Genomic DNA, 22803 nt, shown 5'->3' on the forward strand with positions numbered 1-22803 from the left:
CTTTACAATCCAATGCAATGCTGGATATAACCTTTTAAATAAATAAACTGTGGTTTAAGGATTTAGAAAGCACTAGATCAAAGAATGTAATCTTTGAGATCTAATAACTATGGTGATGGGCGCAGTATCAGGACACGAACGGAACAGAACAAAGGTTTGCTGAATATCCGCAGTGCCTCTCAGGTTAAAATTCATTACAGAGTCATTCTAATTCACTAGTTAGGGGGCAACCCTCAATTTATCCTGTTGCTAAGAATCCAGCATGAGTTTAATAATAAACCAAAGCCTATACATGCAGGGAAGAAGCTCTGGTCTTCAGCCCTTCTTTTGTTTGACTATTCAAAACCCAGGTCTTATTTTCAGAACACCTATCAATGAGTCAGTTGCTCATCCCTCTGACATTTCAGATACAGCCTCTAGGTTTTCACCTACATACACAGACTTCTACCCCCTAGTGTTAATTTAGCGGAGCTGGAGAACTAGCTTATTTTCTTTGCTGTACATGTCTGAATTCCACTGAGGCCAGGTGAGGTCCAAGCCTTTAGCGTCACATAGTCTTATGCACAACATGATGCTCATGCGAGCTGCCCTGCTAAGTTTGTGGGGATACTAGTTAATATGCTTAAATGGTTTTATGATCAGCCTTCAAATTAGCAACAGCGCTGAAACAAACAAAAAGATAACTGTGTTCAGAGCCATTACAAATGCTCACATGCTGTTTTAAAGAGTACTCCAGTCTGTCTTCTGCCAGGCTTTGAGATTGTGAACTTTGCACACTGAAAGGCACACACAGAGATTTCCTTGCCTATTTTGGTGAGAAGCTGGAGCAGGTGGTGAATACTGCACCCAAACTTCTCGAAAAACCCTCTATCTTTCTTCATTTCTGACCATGGGCATTACACCCCACCAATCATCACTTCTGCCTACTGTTCAACCAGCATCTTGTCAAACTTGGCTGCAAGATTAAGTTTCCCCAAATCTGAATTCAATATTGCAACCCTAAGCATATAAGAACCAAGCTGGAACATTCTGGTTTTTGGCGCTGTTTTTTTCCTCTTAATGGACAAAATTGTTTCAGCTCTGAGACCACAGTTTGCCCTGACTATAATGATAAATCATCATGAATGACACTAAGTGAAATGAGTTTGATGTTCTCTGCTTCATTCTTCCACATTAGAAGCCACTTTTACATTTGCCACAACTTTCAACCTTTCCTCCAAAAAGACTGAGAGCTTCTTGTTTGCAGATATTATTTCTGCTTTGTATAATCCATTTGAAGAATGTGAAGCACGTTTTGTACACAGAAAGGGATGAGCATAGTGAAGAGAAGGTAAGACTTATGGCAAAGAATCTTGTAATAGCTGTTTATTTCCCAGAGCAGCATACATCTCCTTTATTCAAGAGGATTTTCTTTCACTTTAAACATTAACAATTTTATTTTCACAAGAAACCTTTCAGTTTTTCCTTCATTAGCAATGTCTGAGCAGAACAAAACATGAAATGAAAGATTTCCCCTTAGGAGCTTTAGGGCCTGATCCTGCCTTCAAAGGAAACTGAAAACATTCAGGTCTTGCTGGAACAGAATCCCACCTAACAAATCTGGTGGGAAATCCAGGATTCTGAAAACATTCAGGACTTTGCAGCATCTGTCTCCACTGTCAACAACTGCAGCAGTCATGACAGTATCTTAAAACCATCTGCCTTAAACTTTAGCAGTGCTATTTGCAGCTTCAACCCCCCCTTTTTTTTTTAATTTTCAAAGCTGGATTTGGTAATAATCAGGCACAATTCTCTAATGTTATCAATTAAACACAAAAGGTAGCCCTGAATCACCTGTGTTATACTATGAATAAGTGGAAGCTGATGCTAGTTTGCCATTGATGGGAGACAATGTGATTTTAAGTCAGAGGTTGGAGATCAGGATACGAAATGTGTTGATCGGGAATATAGTTGCTTTAGTCTTAGTCTTTGCTGTGATGTTTTTCAGAAGATGGCTTCCAGAAATGGGCTAAATCCTCCATTTTTTTTAAATCAGGCTTTTTATGCCAGTAAAACTCCTCCTTACTCCATTGCACATGAAACATGAACAAAGCTCTTGTGTCTTCTAAACACATGAGTCTGAGATCCCTAAATTACTTGATGGAATCAGTGACTGGAGGCTCCTTTCTAACATTTTCTTTTCTTTTGCTTAAGGACCTGTTTCTCTTTGCAATGTCATTCTCTGTCTGGGGGTTACTTCTCATTTAGAGCCTCATCCTGCAAAGAGTTATCAATTAAAAAAAAAAAAATCATATTTAGCAAGTAGTTTAGGTAACACCAGAAAAATCACAGGATCAAGAATTACACAAGTAAGATTGTGCAGAGTTGCTTATCAAATTACTGGTTTTCTTTTACAATTAGGTGGTACAAGAAAACCCATCTATGTTTTGACAAGGGCATGTATCATTTTCCTATCCTGTAAATCCTCACTCACATGAGCAAAAGGTATGGGACAACAGTGCAACTGCACCTGAGAGGAAGATCAGGTTTCAAGGTTCCCTTCCTTGAAACACTTAACTTTAAGTATACATATCAGTGCCAATGGCATCAATGGCTGTTACTCATGTGAGTGAAAGCAAGACTATGCATAAGAACTTGTTGGACCTAGTTTGGGTATAATGTAGTATGACATATACAAAGTGTACTGCTCTTTAATAGAAATAGCACGCTTATTATCTTAGTAACTACAAAATCTAAACTGCTTGTGAAAATTTTGTTTATACCATTGATCATGTAAGGATGACTTGGAATAAAGCTTTTAGGGTTGCCTTTTTTAGGCTTTCTCCCACTGCTACTTTTCAGAATGGCTAGGAATTTAGAACGTTCTCTTGATCTTCAAAATTTTCTTTTGATCTAACAGTTAGATAAAACTCTCCTATGGAACAGCACTACCAGTCAACAGAGAATCTGTAGCAAATATCAACAACTAATCTCTCCCTTTTGAAGAAATAGTCCTACATATCACAGAGGTTTCAAATCCAACGATAAAACAAAAACCCTGAAGCTACAGTCCATTTACCTGTAGCCCTGACATCCTTGAAAAATAAAAAGGTTCAAGAGTCTCGAATTACTCTCTTTAATCCTAATAGTTCTAATTACAAAAGAGTTTGCATTGCAATTATTTAACTAGCATTTAAACCAGACTTTGCTATATTTATTAGTAATGACAGTTATTCAATAGACAAGTTGGACCAGATTCTGCAAAGTGTTATTCATGTGAGGAGTCCTGTTGAGCTCAGTATTGTAGCATGAACCTTGAAGCAGCAGGTGTTACTCATGAAAGTAAAGGTATAGCAGCTACAGACCTCTCATATGTGCTTAAGAGATCTACTGACTAACTGTTAAGCCCATGCTTAAGTCCTGTTAGCTTTAATGAGATATAATCATGCATATAAGCAGAACTGAAGGATCTGAGATTCTTGCTGCCAGTTTTACAATTTCAGGGTAAGAAGAAGCATCACAAACAAATGCCACTGAGAGATGTAAATTGTAAACACAAAAATATTTTGCCATGCCCTCATCTAATGTTGAAAATGCTGTATACAATTTGTCTTCAATTGTCCTTTTATTTTCTTCCATTTGACTTGCAGTCCAGATCAGAGGAGAAAAATAAAAGTCTTGTTACAGCTACAGGTCAGTGCAAGATAAGAGGATCAGTACAGTCACTTCCATGTACTGTATATACAGAAGTGGCCCAGATTGGTATTTAGTTTATCAGGCCAGAATCTAGGAAACAGCAGAGGTACTTGAATGTAAATGCACTGCCAAAAGATAAAAATCTACATCACTGGATGAGTGCTGCTTGCCCAGAAATTTAAAGGTCATCTCACATGCATTATTTTTCTCTTGGAATTAGAATAATAGTGAATACACAAAGAGTGTAAATCACAGCTTTTTAAAGATTTGACCCCGTAATTGGCCTGACCCACCAACTAACACATGAGACAGCAGAGTAGCACAGAATGGAAAAGAACATCAAAATGCAATAGGATACAATGACTAAAGATATTTTTAGAGGACTGATTTCAATTAAAAGCTGATATTGGTGTGAAAACAAGAAAAATCTTTTTAAGCATGAAAGAAAATGATAAAAATCCATCCTTTGTACTATAAAAAGAAAAGTCAACAGAGAAATACATTCTTTTGTAGGAATCCAGGCCTAGGACCAAAGAATTTACATATATTAAATTAACAAGATCCAAACTCCTCTACAACAAATATTTATACTGTAAAATATTACAGCCACATTCCTGCATCTCCTTACAATAATAATTCTTAAGGACACACTATGCTAGAGAGCATATAAAACAGTGTGTTTCTGTGGAGATGGAATGCTTCATTATCAGAGTACCAGCTAGTTCATAAATATTAAAAAATATGTTTTTGAAGTTTTTCAACACGATTCTTGTTTACGTTGTCTCTCTACTACTGAAAACAATGTTCAGCGTGTACCTGTCCATAAGTCCCTCTCTCACTTGCTCCAACTGCAGAAAACAACTGCTGGCGACTGTAAAGAACAGCAATATCTGTGCTGGTCATTCACTAAGCAGACAAGGGGACAAATACTCTGACCTTCCTTATGCAAGTAGTCATGCTTACTGTGATGAGGCTAATCTTCCTAGAAAGAACAGGACTTGTCCCAAACTGTAGACAAAAGGGCTTAATTCCTAAATTCCTAAATTATCAAAGCAGGCCTTAAATATGAGATGGTTCTTTTCAATTTGTATATGTTACATGCACCTCTGTATATTAGAGATGGGAATGAGTATTCCATGAGAAAAAGATCTTTTATAGTACTGTAAGAGGAATCACTCAAAGATTGCTCAAGACAGACTAACATTATAGATCAGATCTTCACTGAGTAAAAATTAAACTCCTGCATATGTATTGATCTGCATTACAAAACAATACAGCCAAGAGATCAAACTTTTGAAAAGTGACCAGAGTCACAGAAATGACTTGGCTTCTCCAAAACATTTACCCCTCTGCTCTATAATAATTAAACATGGGGGGAAAAACAAACAAACAAACAAACAAACAAACAAACCCTAAAACAGAACAGAAAGACCCAGAGTGGCTGCAGCAGTGTATCCATCTCATATATTGGTCTTCAGAGCAGAATTCTCTCTGGGAAAAGGGTACATGTTTACCCTTGCATAAATAGCTTTTGCTAGATGATGAGATCACATGTAGGAAACCATTGAAATTTATAAAATAAACAGGGTTAATATGTAGAAAGAGAACTCAAACATAAAAATAACTACAAATGCCTGCTTATTTGAAGAAGAATTTTACCTAATTTGCCTCCTCTCAGTTTACAGAGATCTAATTTAAGCCCCTTCTGTTTTACTATATTTGCAAGAACGAGCGAACATAGAAATGTGCAGCCAGTCCAGGCCCTCAGGCCTGTGGATCAAGATGGCAGGCTGGCCTTGGTTCCCCTGAGGATAGCACAGCCAGAAGGGTGATTGGACACAGTGACCTGTCTGCATGAGATGAGACAAAAACAGGAGGGCTGTAATGCTGATGAACTAACCTGTCACTCACAAGCTCAGGTCTGAAGGAAAAAAANCAGAAAAAAAAAAGAGGGGAAAAAAAACAGAAGAAAAAGGTGCAGTAAAGATTATAGAAAAAACAGAAGGTAGAAAAAATTGCAGCATAATTAGAATAATTAGATGATGCAGCTAATTGGCTGTTCATTTAGGTCAGCTCAGGATGTACAGGGAGAATGGCACAAAATCTAGCTAGTTGTTTGTATAAAAGGGTAGAAGCAAAATACAATTGAAGGAATAATAATGGGTATTGTGGTTCAGCGTGCAAGGAAGGATGCTACAGACTATTGCTGACAGGGATTGGGGTTACGTACCAAACGCTCCAGTTATGAATCAAAATCACAATGAGCAATGAGCTTCTAGATCTTGACACGCCAGGCAAGGAGGTTGTTCTTCAGAGTACTTGGCTGTTTAATTGCTTGCTTGGGGGAGGAAGAATCCAGAGGGAAGCTAGGCAAGCACTTTTGCACCTTGGAGTCAGTACACCCAGGTACTAGATGATGGTTAGTATTGTAGCACTGTCTACTGCTGCCATCACCAGTGGGAGCCACTGTGGACACTGACACTTTGGAGAGGGATGAAATCAAGATTTAAAAAGTGGAAAATGCATTTAATGATGAACAAGTACTTTGCACTGAAAACACCCTTAAATCAGCAAGCTCCTGCTATTACTTTTGTGCCATACACAGACTAGTGTTTGAACTACAAATAATTGCTAGCATTTCTGATCTCTATTTGAGTAGAGAGATACGTGTATAGTTTGGATTTTTAACTAGGTAAGTTCACAGTCCATTAGCAGCAAACAGGATGGAATTTAAGGCTACATCTGCAGGATTAGTCAAAACAAAATTTAGTTCTCACAGCCGGAGAAAAATACAATTCGGAAATAAAAAAGGCTAAATGGTAAACATTTATTTAAAGTTTTTGATTTTTGATGTTTGATAGTTAACAAAAACTCTTAAGAACTTTTTCTAAAACTGCAGTGTCAGGAAATGAAAGTGTCTTCTAAAAATATACATGTACTGAACATGCAAATCTTCATCATTTATCAGTACTTAATATAGACTTAATGTTGGGAAAGATTTTATGGCACAGGGTACGACTTTTGATAGTTATTTTCAGAAGAGTTATCAGCTCTGTATTGTAGCCCATAGAAAAAGTGTATTTCTATTTTCAGCAATGTATGCTAATTATAGTGATTGCTTTATGATTCCCAAGTTTTAAGTAACTCCTTCATTCAACAACTAGAAAATGCATATAATTTTTAGTCAAAAAATAAATAAGTTTAATATTTTTTAACTTTTTGTTCCATCTTCACACACAGCTAATAATGACAAAACAGAGGAAAATTAGTCAAAACAAAAAATATACCTGAAAATTCTGTGGGTTTATGAACATGTTGGGATGTGCACATTTATGCATATAATATCTACATATGCACACATATACAACTAAAAAATGTTTGAAACACCTAACACATTAAGTTGAACAGTAATAATATCCATAAATTCTGACTTAAAAAAACTAAAGAATTTAAATAGCTAAATGTATTTTTCTTTGAAGTGCATGCCCTTGTTATTGATTTTTAGGAAATGAAATACAATAACACACAATATAAACATTTTTCCAGACATTCACTGAACTTATTTTAATTAATGAAATACGGAATGCCACACACACAAAAACCATACTCATACCCTTTCCATCATCAAAAACACTTTAATGGACCTAACAAGCCTTAAATATAAAATAGCTAACTTATAATTTCTTACATGCCAAAGAAAAAGTTACATTAAAGAGATATTACAAGCTTTGAGATTTATCAAGCTTTAAGGGTACATTTTTTGTCAACTGTACTTGTGCAAAACCTTGCCGTTGTATTTGCTTTCAAATCACATATTGTATTTGCTTTAGATCTTTAAATACATTTCTTTAACACTGAACAAGTTTACACAAAAAGGTAATTAACCCTCTCTAAAATACATATTTTCATGCAATGTAATACTGGCAAACATGCCCCACTTTTTAGGTATAAGACTGCCTAAAAGAAAGCTGTTAATGTTTGGGGGATTTTTAATAAAAAAAATGTATCTTCTATTTTTAAAATATTTAAAAAAATAAAAGTCTGTGGTAAACATGGTATTACATATCTGACATTTTCTGCCTAGAAATGCATTACTGTGTATGATGGTATTAATAAACCATGTGCTTTGAGGGACTTCTGTGCTTTGCCATAATTTAGTTGAAAACAGTGTGTAGGATGTGTATTTTTCCACCATTACATCAACATATAGGGAACACAAATACTGTGTCATCACTTCAGCAGCATGCGTTCACTACACTGGAAACATATGCAAAAAACACAAACTTTTGAGAGTTCAAAAACACCCTTTGCCAGAGACTGATTTACAAGTCAGTGGCTAATTAGAAAGTGTTGAGCACTTAAAATTTTGTTAGAAAAACAGACACCCTTTTCCGACTGCGACTGCATACACAGGAAAACAACCCTCCCTGTACAACAGGACAAAATAATTTAATTTCTTTTCCCACTTCAGGTTATTATTTGAAGCAAATGAAAAGACAATGATTCTTCTCTCTTCCAGCTAAGCTCAAAACAGCACAGTTAAAACACACATAAAAACTACAGGCTTATCAGAAATCACAAAACAGAAAGAGAAGGACTCACTGACCCATTTGGAAGACAAAGACGACAAAACGGAAAAGCTCTAAAAATCAGCTTGTGAGGCCTTTGAGAGATATTCTTCTGGCATTTCATCACAGCAGCCCCAGACCAGTTCACTTCCCTGGATACAGGGAGGGAGAACTAAATAGAGCTGTTTATTAAAGCTGTTGTGCTGGATTGCATTAGGAAGCACGAGCAGACCACCTGGACCTTTCAGATTGTGGCAGTGTTTAATTTGCAGGCTGCCCCTCTGCAGCAGCAAAGACTACTACATTTACCAAGCTCAATCACACATTATCTGGGTTAGGAGTAAAAGAAGAAGAAAGAAAGGAAGAAAGGAAGGAAGGAAGGAAGAAGGAAGGAAGGAAGGAAGGAAAGAAAGAAAGAAAGAAAGAAAAAGAAAAATCCACAGCATGTAGTATAGGAATACAGTCAATACAGAAATAATGAACAGCATTAGAAATAGAAAGCAACTCCCCAGCAAACACAACACTTTCACTCTTCACTTCTTCTACTTCAGCAGATTTAAACAAAATACAAATGTAAATTAATAAACAGATTGTTTTGGCAAAGCTCAGACTAAATTATAAACTGGGTTTATTGGAAGAAAAGCATGGTATTTTAGGTTTAACTAGTGATTCCCTGGCCAGATTATTGTGCCTCTTTTGCCTTTCTCACTTTCACTACTACACTTGCTGGTAGCTGAAGATACAGATAGAAAGATGGTACTGTAAATATGAATTATGTGAATCATATGGTTAGACCCTTGTGAAAAAAAAATAAAAGGGGAGTTGAGAAATGGCTGACTCCATACCTGACCAATTACAGCTTGCAGGGTCCCTGTGTCCTGCTGAGCTGAAAGATCGCAATCCATCATATGTAGTCTTTGAAAAGGAGAATGGGGGTTTCTGGCATGCATCTGTCAATCAACTTCTGCACTCACAACCATCACCAAAAGCAAAGGAAAAAAAGTCAAGCTGCTCCACCAAATAGGATGAAACAGTCATGTGACCTTCAGCACACTCACACACATACATACTTCCATATAACGTATGAATTTTCTGCAGATATGAAATGACATTGACAAATACCCAATACCAAGTAAATAAAGTGAGACAAACAGCTACTCACCAAAGACAAAACACTTGCTGTAATCTTCAGCCTAAAGATTTAATAAACCTAAAAGGTATTTTAAACTAAGGCTTTTCTTTTGAACCTAAACTTTTCAGATAAGATGAGATAATTTTATATATGCAGACAGTGGTCAGAACTTTAACCCTTTGTGTTCTCTCACAGCCTCTGCTTTTTATTTCCCCTCTTGTACTTCTGCTTTATGGCTGTTTGAGTTCTTGATTTTTTTTTCTTTGAGTTTCTTTTGTCAAAGTGAACAGTCTTGCGTTGCCTTCTTTGTACATGTACAAATAACGAGAACTTGATAGAAGAAAATTACTGACAGGAAAGAAAGGAGGAGGGGCTGAGAAACCTGTATCTGTACTCATAACTCAAAATGTGTGTCATTGCTTTACTCCATCAAAAGTCAAATGTTTTCCTTATTGGAAATGTATATTTAAGTATTAGTTTATGCGAGCTGTGATGAGCACTCAAAATATAAAATATTCAGACTATGTAAATCCTACTTACAGAATCCTTTCAGTTTTGAAGGTTAACAGAGTTTTGGTTCATTCACTGCTCCACTGAACTGACATAAAATGTTGTTACTTATGATGGCAAACATTACCATTTTTTCTAATGGAAGCAGTTTCTTTCATATATCTTCTCCTCTGAGTTAAGATTTGCAAGAATTTCCAAGACTATTTTTTCTTCTTGTCAAAATATATCAGCCACTTGTCTCCAAAAACTGTGTCGTGAACAACATGCTACAGCATTGATTGCTGATATATTATTGGCCAGTGATTGCTGAAGGGTGACATTAATGTAAGCCGGTAGCATTTTAACCCTTTGAAGATCAATACAGACTTCTAGCAATATATTAGAATAACAGCCCATATTATTTTTGCAGTATTACAGCTTCGTATAAATATTAGTGCATCTTTCTGCCCACCTGAAATTCCATTTATATTACTACTACAAACAAGCTGGCTTTCAGAGACTGTCAGAAGAGAAAGTGCAGAAAAAAAGCAGTCTAGTCTCTGAGCTTAATATTATGCACCCTTTCCATTTTAAATAAGTTTCTGACAGTATTTTGAAGTTATCTCTTTTTTAAAGTTATTGACAATATTGATCTTAGCATGTGATAGCCAAATATATGTGAGAATATTAGCAATATTCCATTTTTAGGCATAGCACTTACCGGTGAAATATTTCTTACAATATAATTTTAAGACCCAACACCCAGGAATGGTTAGGATGTGATGGAGCATGGGTGAGTGGATGGGTACAGATGGGCAAGGAATATCAGTTTTGCTTTGCATTCTTCCAGGTTTTATAATGCATTTTTTTTAATTGCTAAGCAAAAAGTTAAAAAGGGAAGTCTTGGTATCTCTTTCAAAAATCAGATGCAAGAAAGGAATTCACACTTAGGTGCACAGGGAACCAGAAATGCTTCTAGGCCAACAAGATATTTTAACTTAGAAAGGTTTTCAAATCAAGCATTTTTAGAGAGATGTACAATATTGACACTGAAACTCTCCCTCTGGGAGGAGGAAGGAGCACTTGAAAGGGTGCTTTCAACATCTGCTCTGCATTTCACTTATAAACGTAATTAAAATGCACCATTTGTGCTGAAATCTTATCTGCTTCTTACTCATGGAAGAAAACACGCTGAACTAATACCTTGGGTTGCCTTTCGGTCAGCTGAGAATTTGCTGCGGTTTCATCCTTCAGGACGATTCTGTAGAAAAAAAACAGGCAATGTTGTGGAGGCCATAATCATCATCCATATCATCACGAGCAATCCAAAATACAGTTGGTGAATGGGGAAGTAAGTAGAGGCAATCTCGCCTCAGCTGTCTCCAGGAAAACAAACACTCTGAAGGCAAATATCATACAGGAATTTGAAAGGAAAGTTAAAGATGTTTATGGTTTCTTTTCAGGAGAAGCCTTTTTGCAGTGGAAATGCACACCTTTCAAATTTCCGTAACTTCTCTAAGGAACCAAAGCTCACAATTACTTCTGTGGGGATTTTATTAGCAAAGACACTGACCTAGACATATGTTCCAGCATACAAATAGAGCACAGTGCTGTGTACACACAAATCTGCTGCACCCTTACACACCAACAAAAAATCCAGATGCTCTTGCATATATGCAGAGAGTGGCAAAACCCGCTTTTTCTCCCAGAATGAGATATATAGCCACTCTTTTTACAAAGATTAATCTATTCTCTCAGAAAATACCAATCTACTATGTAAAAGAAAAGCAGCAACAAATGTTCAGCCAATGTCTCTGCATGCAAATAAGTCACTGGCATCACTGTTAACCCTAACAGCTGCAAGAGTCTCCTCTGCTACCCCTCCAGCTGCCCTTACCTCTGCAGAGCAGAAGGCTTTTTCCAGCAGCCAATCTGCCTCATCCCACAGGAACTGCACAGCCGCTTTGCCCTGCAGGCTGTCCATCCTTGGGCACCATCCCAGTATCATTGCTCATCCTTTGGGCCTTCCACTGACCATTTCCTAAGAGTTGTCAGTCAAATATTGTCTTTTTTACTTTCTGAGAACTGTATCCCTGCTCCTCCCCTTCCCCCATTCTTTTCTCCTCGAAAGGTGATTTAGCTCCCCTGTCAGCAGTGAAAAAGGTGAGGGAACAAGGTAGCTTGTAATCTGCCACAGGGCAGATTTAGGTGCAGAGCAGAGTGCAAAGGGGAACTTGGCAGGCCAGGTTGGCTCTAATGTTGCCAACTTGAGAAAAATTGTTGAAGGACAGAATGACAAATACTGCTTCCCAACCAGCTGTGCTGTATGCATAATAGAGACATTCTGTTCTCCTTTAAAACTTGTTATCACTGGATCTCCTTCCGTCTACCCAAAAGGAAAACTTATGGTGCCACAGCAATATACTGCAGCAAAACCTTCTTATATGTCACTCTGGTACCTGGCACAATGGGCCAGATTTGCGCTGTTGGACCTAAAACTATTGAGAGGGGGGTAATGGTCAAGGCTTACACATGGAGGAACCTAAATTACAGCTTCACTTGTAAGAGTGCAAGTTCAAAGTGGTACAAAGTCTCTGTGCCAAGTTGCACACTGGATTTCTGAAATCCAGGAAAAGTGGTAGTCCCCAGCAAGACCAAATGTTTTCTTTTTCAGAATCTATTTGCTTCTTCTGTGATCAATTATTTACAGTATGCAATAAAAACATTAAAACACTACTTTTGACTGGAATAATATGCTTGAGTTTAGCTCTTAGCTACAAAGCTAAGAACTCATGCAAACAGCATTACAGTATTTAACACTCTCCCTTTCTTCTTCTAAGATAATATATATTTCCTTGGTGCGGAAATTGAGAGTTAGAACTGTACAGCAATGCAAGACTTAATTACTTCATCACTAAAATGTGTTAAAATACTTTTTTTTTTCTGCTTGGTATTCATGATTATATTTCCTTGCCTTAAAAACTGCAAGCCTTGTGATGAACAGAAACAGGGTTTTAATATAGTATCTTCATGTAGTTACTCAAATGCCATAGCAGAACTTGCAGCAGTTTGGTTTAGTCAAGCAAGCAAGAAATCCTCCTGCTTTTTACAGCATTGGTACACTAGGGGGACTATTCTTCCTCTTTCTGGAGTGATGGATGCAAAGCACGGTCAGAGCAAGCTGTTGTACCTCACAACTGTACTGGCCCTTACTTACAGGTGCTGAACAGGTTAAACACGCAAGGTTTGGTCTTCCACACTTGGAAAATAAACAAGCCTAATTCTAAGCTGTCAATGGCTCTTCCTCCCTCTCTCTCCCTCTCTGCCAAACAGACCCTAATATTGCATTTTGCATCTTGACTTTCATGGATATGTGAGTGGGTTTTCTGTACAAGCAAAATTCTGCTCTTGTTTATGCTCATTTCAAGAGAATGGTTGTATATTCAGAGGTAGTCATGGAATACAGTTTCTCTCTGTGTGTTTAAGTCCATTCTGGTCAATCATTTTTGCTTTTTGAGGGGAATTTTGTTTAAAAAAGTGCTTCTCCTTATTTTGGCTCTTCCAGTTCTTATTAATGCATAATTTATGGGACCCTTCCGTCCCCCAAAGCTGCACTCTACCAAAACCTCTTTCTATGCTAGTAGGAAGTACTCAGTCACTTTAACAACTGCACTTTCTTCCCTTCATAAGTGCTTAGCTCAATCACAGAAAAAAAATTTGGGAAAAGATGTCTCTGGACCTGCCTTGCTGGAACAAGGTCTGAGCATAATCTAAATCTTATTCATTCCTGTGCAGCCAGTGGGAAGGATCCCTTGCCCACAGCACTGTTCTGCATTGCTTAAAGAAAATCTCTAAAAAAAAAAAATTTCCTTCTGTTTGAAAAGATGCTTGCTGTCATGCCTTGTATCTTTGGGAAGGTGGCATGAATTTTTCTCCCTTTCCTGCTCAATCTAAGAAGTTAGTTTGGTTGAAAATTTCTTCTTGTGCCTCAGGGAGGGCAATTGCTCAGTAGGTCTTCCAGATTCTGATTAAACAAGAATTTATATCAGATAGAAAAAGGCAGTTCAAAAAAAAGGGGGGGGGGCGCTGTGGATCCTCCTGTCCCTGTAGTGAAGTGATAGCCTCCTCCTCCTCTTATGTAAAGTGATGTGATATGATTACACAGCAACGATGATGGAACCTGGTTAGCCGGATGACGAGATAGTGTCCGCCCTCTCCCAGGTGAAACAAAATTGTGGTGGGAAAGACATGCCAGGAGGTGAGGTGGATTAGCAAGAGACAATGCCATTGACTGGTAAGTCTTAAGAATATACTTCCCAGATGCATTACTAGCTACAGCAGTCTAATAAAACCACATTCCTCATATCTCATGGTTTCTTCTGCAGTATCTGGGACAACAGGCTTTTAAAGCCATCTCCTTATTGAACATAGCCCAGACAATAACAGAGATTTACATCATTTGAGGAGTAGACAATATTTGGCTGAGCCAACACCATTCAAGCAAGGCAGCCAAGAAATATGAATGAACAAAAAGACTATTCTTACAGTGCAAGGAATGGTCTTTTTCAAAATTGTTGCAGAATCATTGGCAGGATTTGGAACTTGACATTGACAAGGACAGCAGAAACCAAAAATAAGGCATCTTTTTCTGTTCACTGAATAATAAGGATTTATTCATCCGTCACAGCATTAACTATGTGACTATTTAAAGCAGTAATGCTGTCACCACACCAATGGGGAAAAGCAGGTAGTGTCACATTGTGTGTGAGTATTAACAACTTATTCACTGATATATCCGTTTTCATTTATTCAAGCTGTAAACTGTTCATCTTGCATAGCCATTCCTCCCAATTCAGCATGACAAAGTCAAGTGAGAGCAGGGGCAGAGACAAAAAGAAGTGCATGTAGATCTGGCAGTAGGGATGGGTAGTACAGTCAGAAATACATATCCCTTAGATGCCCAACTCCTTAGTAGATGCCTCTCTCCCATTAAAAAACTAAACTAAACTAAACTAAATTAAAATGATGTAACTGAATACCTTTGCTTCTCTTGCTCCAAGCACTTTTGATGATGTTTGAATATTTCATCTGTCAAACAAAAAGTATACTATCTACCGAGAGGTACTTCCTGGCATTACATTAGGACATCTTGCAGTGAGAAATGTTTGATCTTCTGGTAGTCAGTTCACATCATTTGGTTACACACTTTATATCCTGCTGTGTATTGCACAGGATCAGGAGTGAGAACATGATAGGTTTGAGCTACTGGAATAGCTGCCACATACTAATTATTCCTGTGTTTGTTTCATCTATCAGTAAACTGTTATATGTCTATGGCAGAGTCATTAAGTGATGATAATTATTATAGCTGCAATTAATAGCAAAATCTATATTTAGGTTTGTCTAATATTTTTCTAAGACCCTGCTTTAAGACGTTTATAACTCTTTGCCAGCCTTTAACACTGAGATGTCTGCTGAGGATCAATTTCTGTCTGCAGAACCCATTTCCCATTACAGAAATGGGAAGCTTAAAAGGGAGGGCATGGTATGTTCATGGAAGGGAATCCACCAACAGGTTGCTAGAGACTTAAGATACCCACTACCTCAGGAAGTGCTTGAGCTGCAAGATGTTGGAGGATGAGAACATTCAAGGAAGTGGCCAGGGCACAGCAAGGGCTGGCCACTTGCTAAGGGCAGGTGAGCTGGGAGCCACAGGTGAACTGGGAGCCGCACATGACCCCATCACAGGCCTCACCAGCAGGGCACCATCCCAAGGGGTCTGAGCTGGAGGCTAGTAACAGGCTCCAGCAACAGACCCCAACACAGTAAGGGCAAGAGCCAGGTTCAGGGTCTGGCCAGGGGATGTGATAGGAACAGCAGGAAATACAGCCAGAAACAGGGCTGGAGATAAGGCTGCAGCATAGGTCCAAAGTCTATCCAGGTGACAGAGCCAGAACTGGAGACAAGCTACAGGCCCAGGGGTCCTGCTAGGAGAACAGATACCCGCAGCATAAGTCCCAGGTCCATCCAGGAGACAGGGACAGGCACATCAGCAGCATAGCTCATACAGAGACTGAAAGCCTGTGCCTGAGCTTAAATGGGGCCCTTGGGCCTATGGGGGTAGAGGCTATGTGTGTAGGTCCCAGGTGAGGCTGGTCAGGGCCATTAAGGTATATTAGCACCCTCAGGACCCTGACAGAAGTATACTTGCACTGCTCATATACTGTCCCCTAGACATTTATGGTTGGCCACTTTGGAGACAGCGTATTAGGCTAGATGGACCTTTGGTTTCATGCAGTATTCTTGTTCTTAGGTTCTTTTATTGTATTTTTCCAGGGGAAACAGTTTAGGCATTTCTAAAAGTGAGAATAGGAAAGAAAGATCCAAGGGGAAATGAGCTGGTATTTCTCACACCAAAAAGATTTGCAACCATTTAGTGCAGAAGCAGTCCATGCTTTGGTCTGAGGTCTTGAACTTTGAGCCTTGCAAGTGTCAGAGATGTGTTTGTTGCCACCCCATGGAAACCCAGTTAAACTGGATTACCTGAAGACATTGAAAAGCTGCAGTTCACACATCTTTGCAAATTTGCTCAGATGGTCAAATTCTTTGGAAATTCTACCTATGCTGGAGACGATCCACAGCTATCACTCCCTTCAGAAAGTAGAGGCATCCTTCCTACAAAGTGAGCCAGTACCTAGGATGTAACAAAACTTTCCATTAAATCATTTCTCCTAGTGCAGGAACTAAGAAGAAATGTCATCAAAACTTTCCTTAGTATGTGCTGTTAGGGAAAGAAGGAAGTGGGAAGAAGTGATACAAGAGAKGGTGAATAAAAGAAACAAGCTAGAAAGAGAGTGAAGAATAGGAGCAGTGTTGGTAGCAACTGAGAGAAAACTAGAGATGGGTGCAGGTTCTGGAAAAAGCATGTGGGAAGGGGCTCAGGAGACAGTAGGGCAATAAAGCTGCATTTTTGATGCAGAGGTTTCCCATGGAAGACTGACCCTGAACTGTCAGAGACCTGAGGAGTGAGAGGCAGGTGAATGACAGGGCCCCTATGGAGGAGAGCCCTTGGGAGTCTTTGTCCCGAGGAAGATATTCCTCATTTCAAAGTTCCAAAACTGTTATGTGAAATGACAACTATTTTTAATTGATTATGACATGCTCAAAGCGCACTTAATAGGATGTGAATAATCAGGACAGCTGCTTTGGTGACACAAAATGCAGAGAAGCCATTTTGATTCTATTTCACAGAATGTGTTCTGTCACTTACATGGCATGATCACAGCTACCCAGGCTGCTTTCCTGGGATATCTTTGGATTTTAATTACCCTGTCAATTAGAGTTAGAAGTATTAATGTGGCAGTGAAATGATACAGATTGCTCATGGGTTCTGTTCTCTACTTGTTTGCATTCATCAGTCTTTAAAGAGGAGAACTTTACACATTGTCTTGACATGGATGCTAATAAGCCTACAACGAGAGATATGCTGCATCAAATAAACAGGTGCCAGCAGCCATGAAGAGAACAAGCTCGGATAATGGCACAGTGCAATACACTAATGAAGAGGTGGAGACTGGAGGCTTCTGGCTAGGGCAGAACACTCCTTTATTTTTCAAGGATGAATGGATTTAGCTAGTGAGCAGGTAAAAGCATTTAAGAGGGGACTGATGGCAAAAAAAAAAGCCGCAACTGAAGAAAATGGAGCAGGACTACAAAAGTGCATTGTATCAATATATGCTTTGTGAAGTAAAAGAAACCATATGAAACTGAATATTGACTAAATGGAAGTAACTCCAAACCAAATACTGACCTAGGATAAATCAGGGAAGGATCTTAAAGTGAATGAAACTATGGTGATTTACATCTCCTGAGAATACAAAAAGAACCACATTATAAATCACAGGTTCATGTACAAAGCATTTTGGATCAACTTTTTTATTTTAAAATGATCAGAATTAAGTTGGACAGAGTGTAAAAATGAAAAATATTATTAATTTTGTATGTCACAGGCTATATCAAGTTATATCAACTTGTTGTTGATATGTCCAGTCCTTGCTTATTGCATTCAGAATCTTCAGTGGGGCAAATGCCTGTGGTGTCCCTGAGTGCTTAAACTACATTTGGTTTTCAAGGCAAAGTAAAACATGCATGAAGTACATACACTTAGAGATTATTTCTTAATGTAACTTGTAGAAGTMGTATCATGCAGTGATTTTAATGAGTTCTATCTTCACATGTCCCTATTCCTGGAAGACCTATGTGGCCTTGCTCTGCAAATTTATTCCCTCAAGCAGTTTTATACACAAAATAGAACTATTTCTGAGAAATGGGGTTTTGAGATCGTAATGGATATATTTGGGTGGGGGAAAAAAAGAGTAAAAACATTTGATGCTACCAGACACAACAGTAATAAAATTGAGAGAATCCTAAAATTCAGAGTAGTTCTCATTCTTTCTGCTTTCAGTTTATAGTCAGTTTCAAATTGGACAAAAAATACACTACCCTTCTATTTTTAATCAGTTTCTTGTTCAGATGTTAACGCACAATGCTTCAGTACTTGGACTGAAAACACTGAAAGGAGAATGAGAAGAATTCATACCATTGAATTACCATTACATAAAATCATTAGGTTTCGTAAACACTGTAAAAAATACATTCACTCCCTCTCCAAAAGTTTAGGACCTAAACTACCTCTCAGCAGAGCCTTTAAGAACTGCAATTTTCCTAATGGCACATATTATCAATACAAATTCCCTCACAGATCAAGGACAGCAGATCAGTTTAAGAGCATAGATTCTTTGAGCTAAGGTTAACAGCCCTCTCTACTTACTTCAGGAAGACCTTCCTGATTGTTAGAGATGCTTCTCTGGGCCATAATAAAAACATTATAAGCCTTCAGAGAGAAGGCCATTTGGGACAGTTGCAGACACTGACTGAATGAATACACATTAAGCTAGTATTTACTGCATATGCTACAACTTGAGTCTGATAGTAGATTTTACATCCTCACAGTTAAAATTGTATAAACTGATTTATTGAAATTCCTTGCAGATTATTTCTTGGAATTTTTTACCTCATTCCCCTTCTTGTCCTCACATAAGAAACATCTAGTATAACATCTTAGTTTGCCTAGTTTTTGCTGGGGGACTCTTTGGAGAGTTGGGAAGAGATGACATGTGCTCCATCCTCTAGGAATCTCTGTAGACAGGATAAAGCTCTCTCMTCTCAGGTTTCACAGAACCATGTACTGTTTTATAATTCTGCATAGTGAGGCCATGACCTCACTCATTTACAGGGCTGGTCCCTTAGCAGGACCTCATGCTCACACAGCAGGAGCCGGAGCCTTGTTCTCCACCAGTACCTGCCCTCCTGTGGCTCCTTTGTGTTCAGCTTTTATGGACAACACGTGAAGAGGTCTGGCAGAGCAAAACAAGAGGGGGTTACCTTGGTACCTTTCCAGTTCCTGCAATAGACCACAACAAAGGACAGCTCACTTGCTCAGGATAAGAACTGGAAAATCAGGTCCCATCATTAAAAGTACTATATATCACTTTTGTACTGGTCTGCTGGGCTGTTGTTATTCTCATTCGCAGGCATAGGAGAAGTAAGAAGTGGCTGGAAAGAATCTAGAAATTCAGTATCACAGAATCACAGAATCGCTGAGGTTGGAAGGGACCCCTGGAGATCATCTTGTCCAACCCTGATCCATTTGGATTCTTCACTGTCAACCTCTGTGCTATCAGTGTGCTAGCCTTTGGGTTAGGATATCTTTCTGCAGCTAATCATATCCACCTAGCAATGATCATTGTTCCACAATAATCATTAAAAATCATTAAATCATTAAAAAACCTCAGTGCCACCAGATGTCATGATGCCATCTTTGTGGACAATGGGTCAGTCGGAGCTGGGACACTGCGATGGGAAGTCTCTATTTTCTCCCCTACAGTCTCCTGCCTCCAGCTGATCTCACCTTGTTGGAGGATGAGAACTTCTCCCTTTGGGATGGTAGCTCATGAAGAGGTCGGGGTGGTCTTAAAAGGCCTTTATGCCCTCAGCTCCATCTGTTTAAGAGTACAGGTCCCTCTACGCAGCACAGTCTCTCTCCTTTGACTACTTTTCCAAGGTATCCCACTTCATGAGGGAGACTGCCCCTCCCTATCTTCATTCATGTAAGCTACACGACCCTTTACTCTCCACAGATCTTCTCTCCTGGGACCCATGGATCTCCTCTGATCCCACATATGTAGCAACCCTGCTATGCTCCAATATTTTTCTATGGTAGGAAGCAGAGGAGGATTACCATCTGCTTCTAGGGCCTGTCCTTTCCTCTTGCTACAACAGAGACCCCCTTCTGTTAGCATCATCCCTGCTCTGGGGAGGGAAAGGAGGTAGCGGGGACCAAGGCAAAGGCCACAACTCTGATGGACAGTGCAGAAGGGGGCCTGAATGCCCAAGGAAGTGCAGAGCTGGGCTATTTGATGTAGCATACATTTTGAATCAATCTACTAGTACGGTATTTGAATATCACAATGTCTAATCTTCTGCCTATTCCCAAAGCTTCACCCACCCACCTGCAGGTGACTTAATCTGTGTTCTGCCCCAGTTCAATGAGTGCCTGCTACAGAGACATTAAACAAAACAATACCAGCTGAACAGTGTTAGCATTTGATGTTATAGAAATAAAATAAAATATCTGAAGCAGAATAAAGCCACAAGATAAATCTCTTCAGAGTCAGAAAAAAGAATGTCATGGCTTTAACCTGTTTACATGAAAGTATTTTCTCTGGTGGGATAATCAAAGTTTCAAAGATGTTGTCCTATATAATATCAAATCCTGTTACTATTCAGCAAGGGAAAAGCTATTCCCTGAAAATCGGGGCTCTCTTTAAGAGCTTCCAGAAAGAAAAAGCTAGTGTTGTGTGCACAAGCACACACACAAGGCATCTCAAAGGGAAATGTTAGCTTCAAATTAATTTCTGTCAGATCTGATTGAAAAACTCACACATATCTGTCCATTGGAGGTTTGTGACCTGACTCTGCCTGACTGAGATTTGGTAATCAAATAGAGATGCCTACAATATATTTACCAGTTTTGCTGCAGTCAAGAAATATAGCTGTACAAAGTGCATAACAACAGTAAAATTAGAACATGGAGATTTTTTTAATAATCACTGTGCTGCTTCATTTGTTCATTAACTAAAAGAGCGCCCATTACCAGAAAAGGCAAAATATAAATAAAAATGATTTTAAAATGTTATGCTAATACTTTTGCATCAGGTTTGAATCAAATAGTATTGTTACATCATAATGGACCTGAATGGATTTTTCCTACCACAGACCAAGGTCAAATCCTTAATTCCTTGTGCACGGGTTGTTGCTGGCCGCTATTGCAGTTACTCTAAAAATAGACAAGACTTGGCTCCTTTCTCACGTGGCTAGTTCAGAAAAACTGCCCCATTAATCCTTCACTCCACTCAAACTCTCAGCTAGCTGCTCAACCTCTTATTTTCTCTCAGTTCCTTACTTCTAGAACTTTAACAGCTGGAAAAAAAACCCTAAATCCACTGAGAAAAGGTTCCATTTTTCAACCACATCTAATGAGGTACCCAAATGTAAAAGCAGTAGTTACAGGTGTGAGTACCAGACTGTCACATAACTGACATTACGCTGGATCCAGGCAAACTGCTAGTTGTCCCTGATGCCCCACAGAGAACTGCAGGAACATAGTTCTCTTGACAGAACAGAACTATACAGAATCCACATCTGCTGTCAGCCATTCAGAACAAGAATGCTCACGTTCATGGTCATTTTTATCAGGGCTGCACACCATTTTGAACTTTGGCCTCATTATATCACTTACTTCATAACAAGACACAATTTCCCATCCAAATTGTTCACTATTTAAAGAAACTGTGGAAAAAAGGAATGACATACAACCAAATTAAACTGACTGGGTCAGCTGTGAGCATATCCTATTAGTTGAATCTATCTTTGGAAAATTTATTTAGTCTACATCATGTTTCATTTAAACTTTTTTTAAAGGGACCTTTAAATGAAGAAGGTTGGGAAGGCAGGCAAGTGGAGAATAGGAAACTGAGGAGGGTGAAAAGAAAATGTGAAATAGAAACTTAGGCAGAATGGAGGATAAGAAGCAAGAAAGCAAAGAAATGGGAGATGAGCAACTGAATGGTTGTGGAAATAGTATCTGGATGGGAAAAAAGGCAACAACAGTCACTGGCAATAGCAGATGAAGGCTGGGACGCTGAGAGAGAATGTGGAGTCCAAGTTTTGGAGCTAAGATGATGATGTTTGCAAGAAGATTCCCTGGTTTCTTCTAGAACTTCTGTGTAGAGAGGGAAATGAGTCTGCTGGATCGGGTAGCTATGGAGGTCCAGCCTGGACAGTAGGGCCAGTGAGGAACAAAAAGACCTGACTCTTGAACACCGAAGTGTAGATATTTGGGACAAGGAATGGATATAATTTTCTTCCATATTTGTTCCTCCAAATAATTTACTCCAAACTTTTGGGGAATAACAAAGAGAAATCAGGGTGTTTTAGATTAAAGGTGACCCTGACTAGCACCTCACTGCTATCCCTGCTTGCATAATGCAGCTCTCTGTTGAAAGTGGCATGTTAAAAACTACCAGAATTAACTGTTTCTTTCCTCCATTTTGATATGATTTTCTCATATCTAACAAGGGAGGTGAGTGAGGGTTAGAACATCATCACAAGTTCACTGGCACACTGAACGAAAACTGGAAAGTTTTAAAAGAACTGAGGCAGTAGCACTGCAAACAAACATCCAAGTCTTTGGTTGCCAGAGGTTTCTGAAAACTTTGGGCTTCATTTCCTATTGCCCAGTTCATGTGTGGTCATTTACACTGAGACAAAACTGTTGTAGAATGCCACCATTTTGATTTGTGGTAGCATCTTACATTG

The 22803-nt window shown here is 38.8% G+C and overlaps 1 protein-coding gene across 1 annotated transcript in view; it reads right to left on the reverse strand.

Annotated features, from left to right (window-relative positions):
- The window catches only part of POU6F2 (POU class 6 homeobox 2), a 311703-nt gene extending 302510 nt beyond the window's left edge, over positions 1-9193 (reverse strand). The window contains exon 1 of the mRNA XM_026082027.1: positions 9089-9193. Within this exon, the coding sequence (XP_025937812.1) occupies positions 9089-9193 (105 nt within the window). The remainder of the gene's footprint in view (positions 1-9088) is intronic.
- Between the last annotated feature and the right edge of the window lie 13610 nt (positions 9194-22803).

This window comes from Apteryx rowi, unplaced genomic scaffold (genome assembly GCF_003343035.1).
Source record: "Apteryx rowi isolate R43461 unplaced genomic scaffold, aptRow1 scaffold_565, whole genome shotgun sequence".
In the NCBI taxonomy this organism is placed as follows: domain Eukaryota; kingdom Metazoa; phylum Chordata; class Aves; order Apterygiformes; family Apterygidae; genus Apteryx; species Apteryx rowi.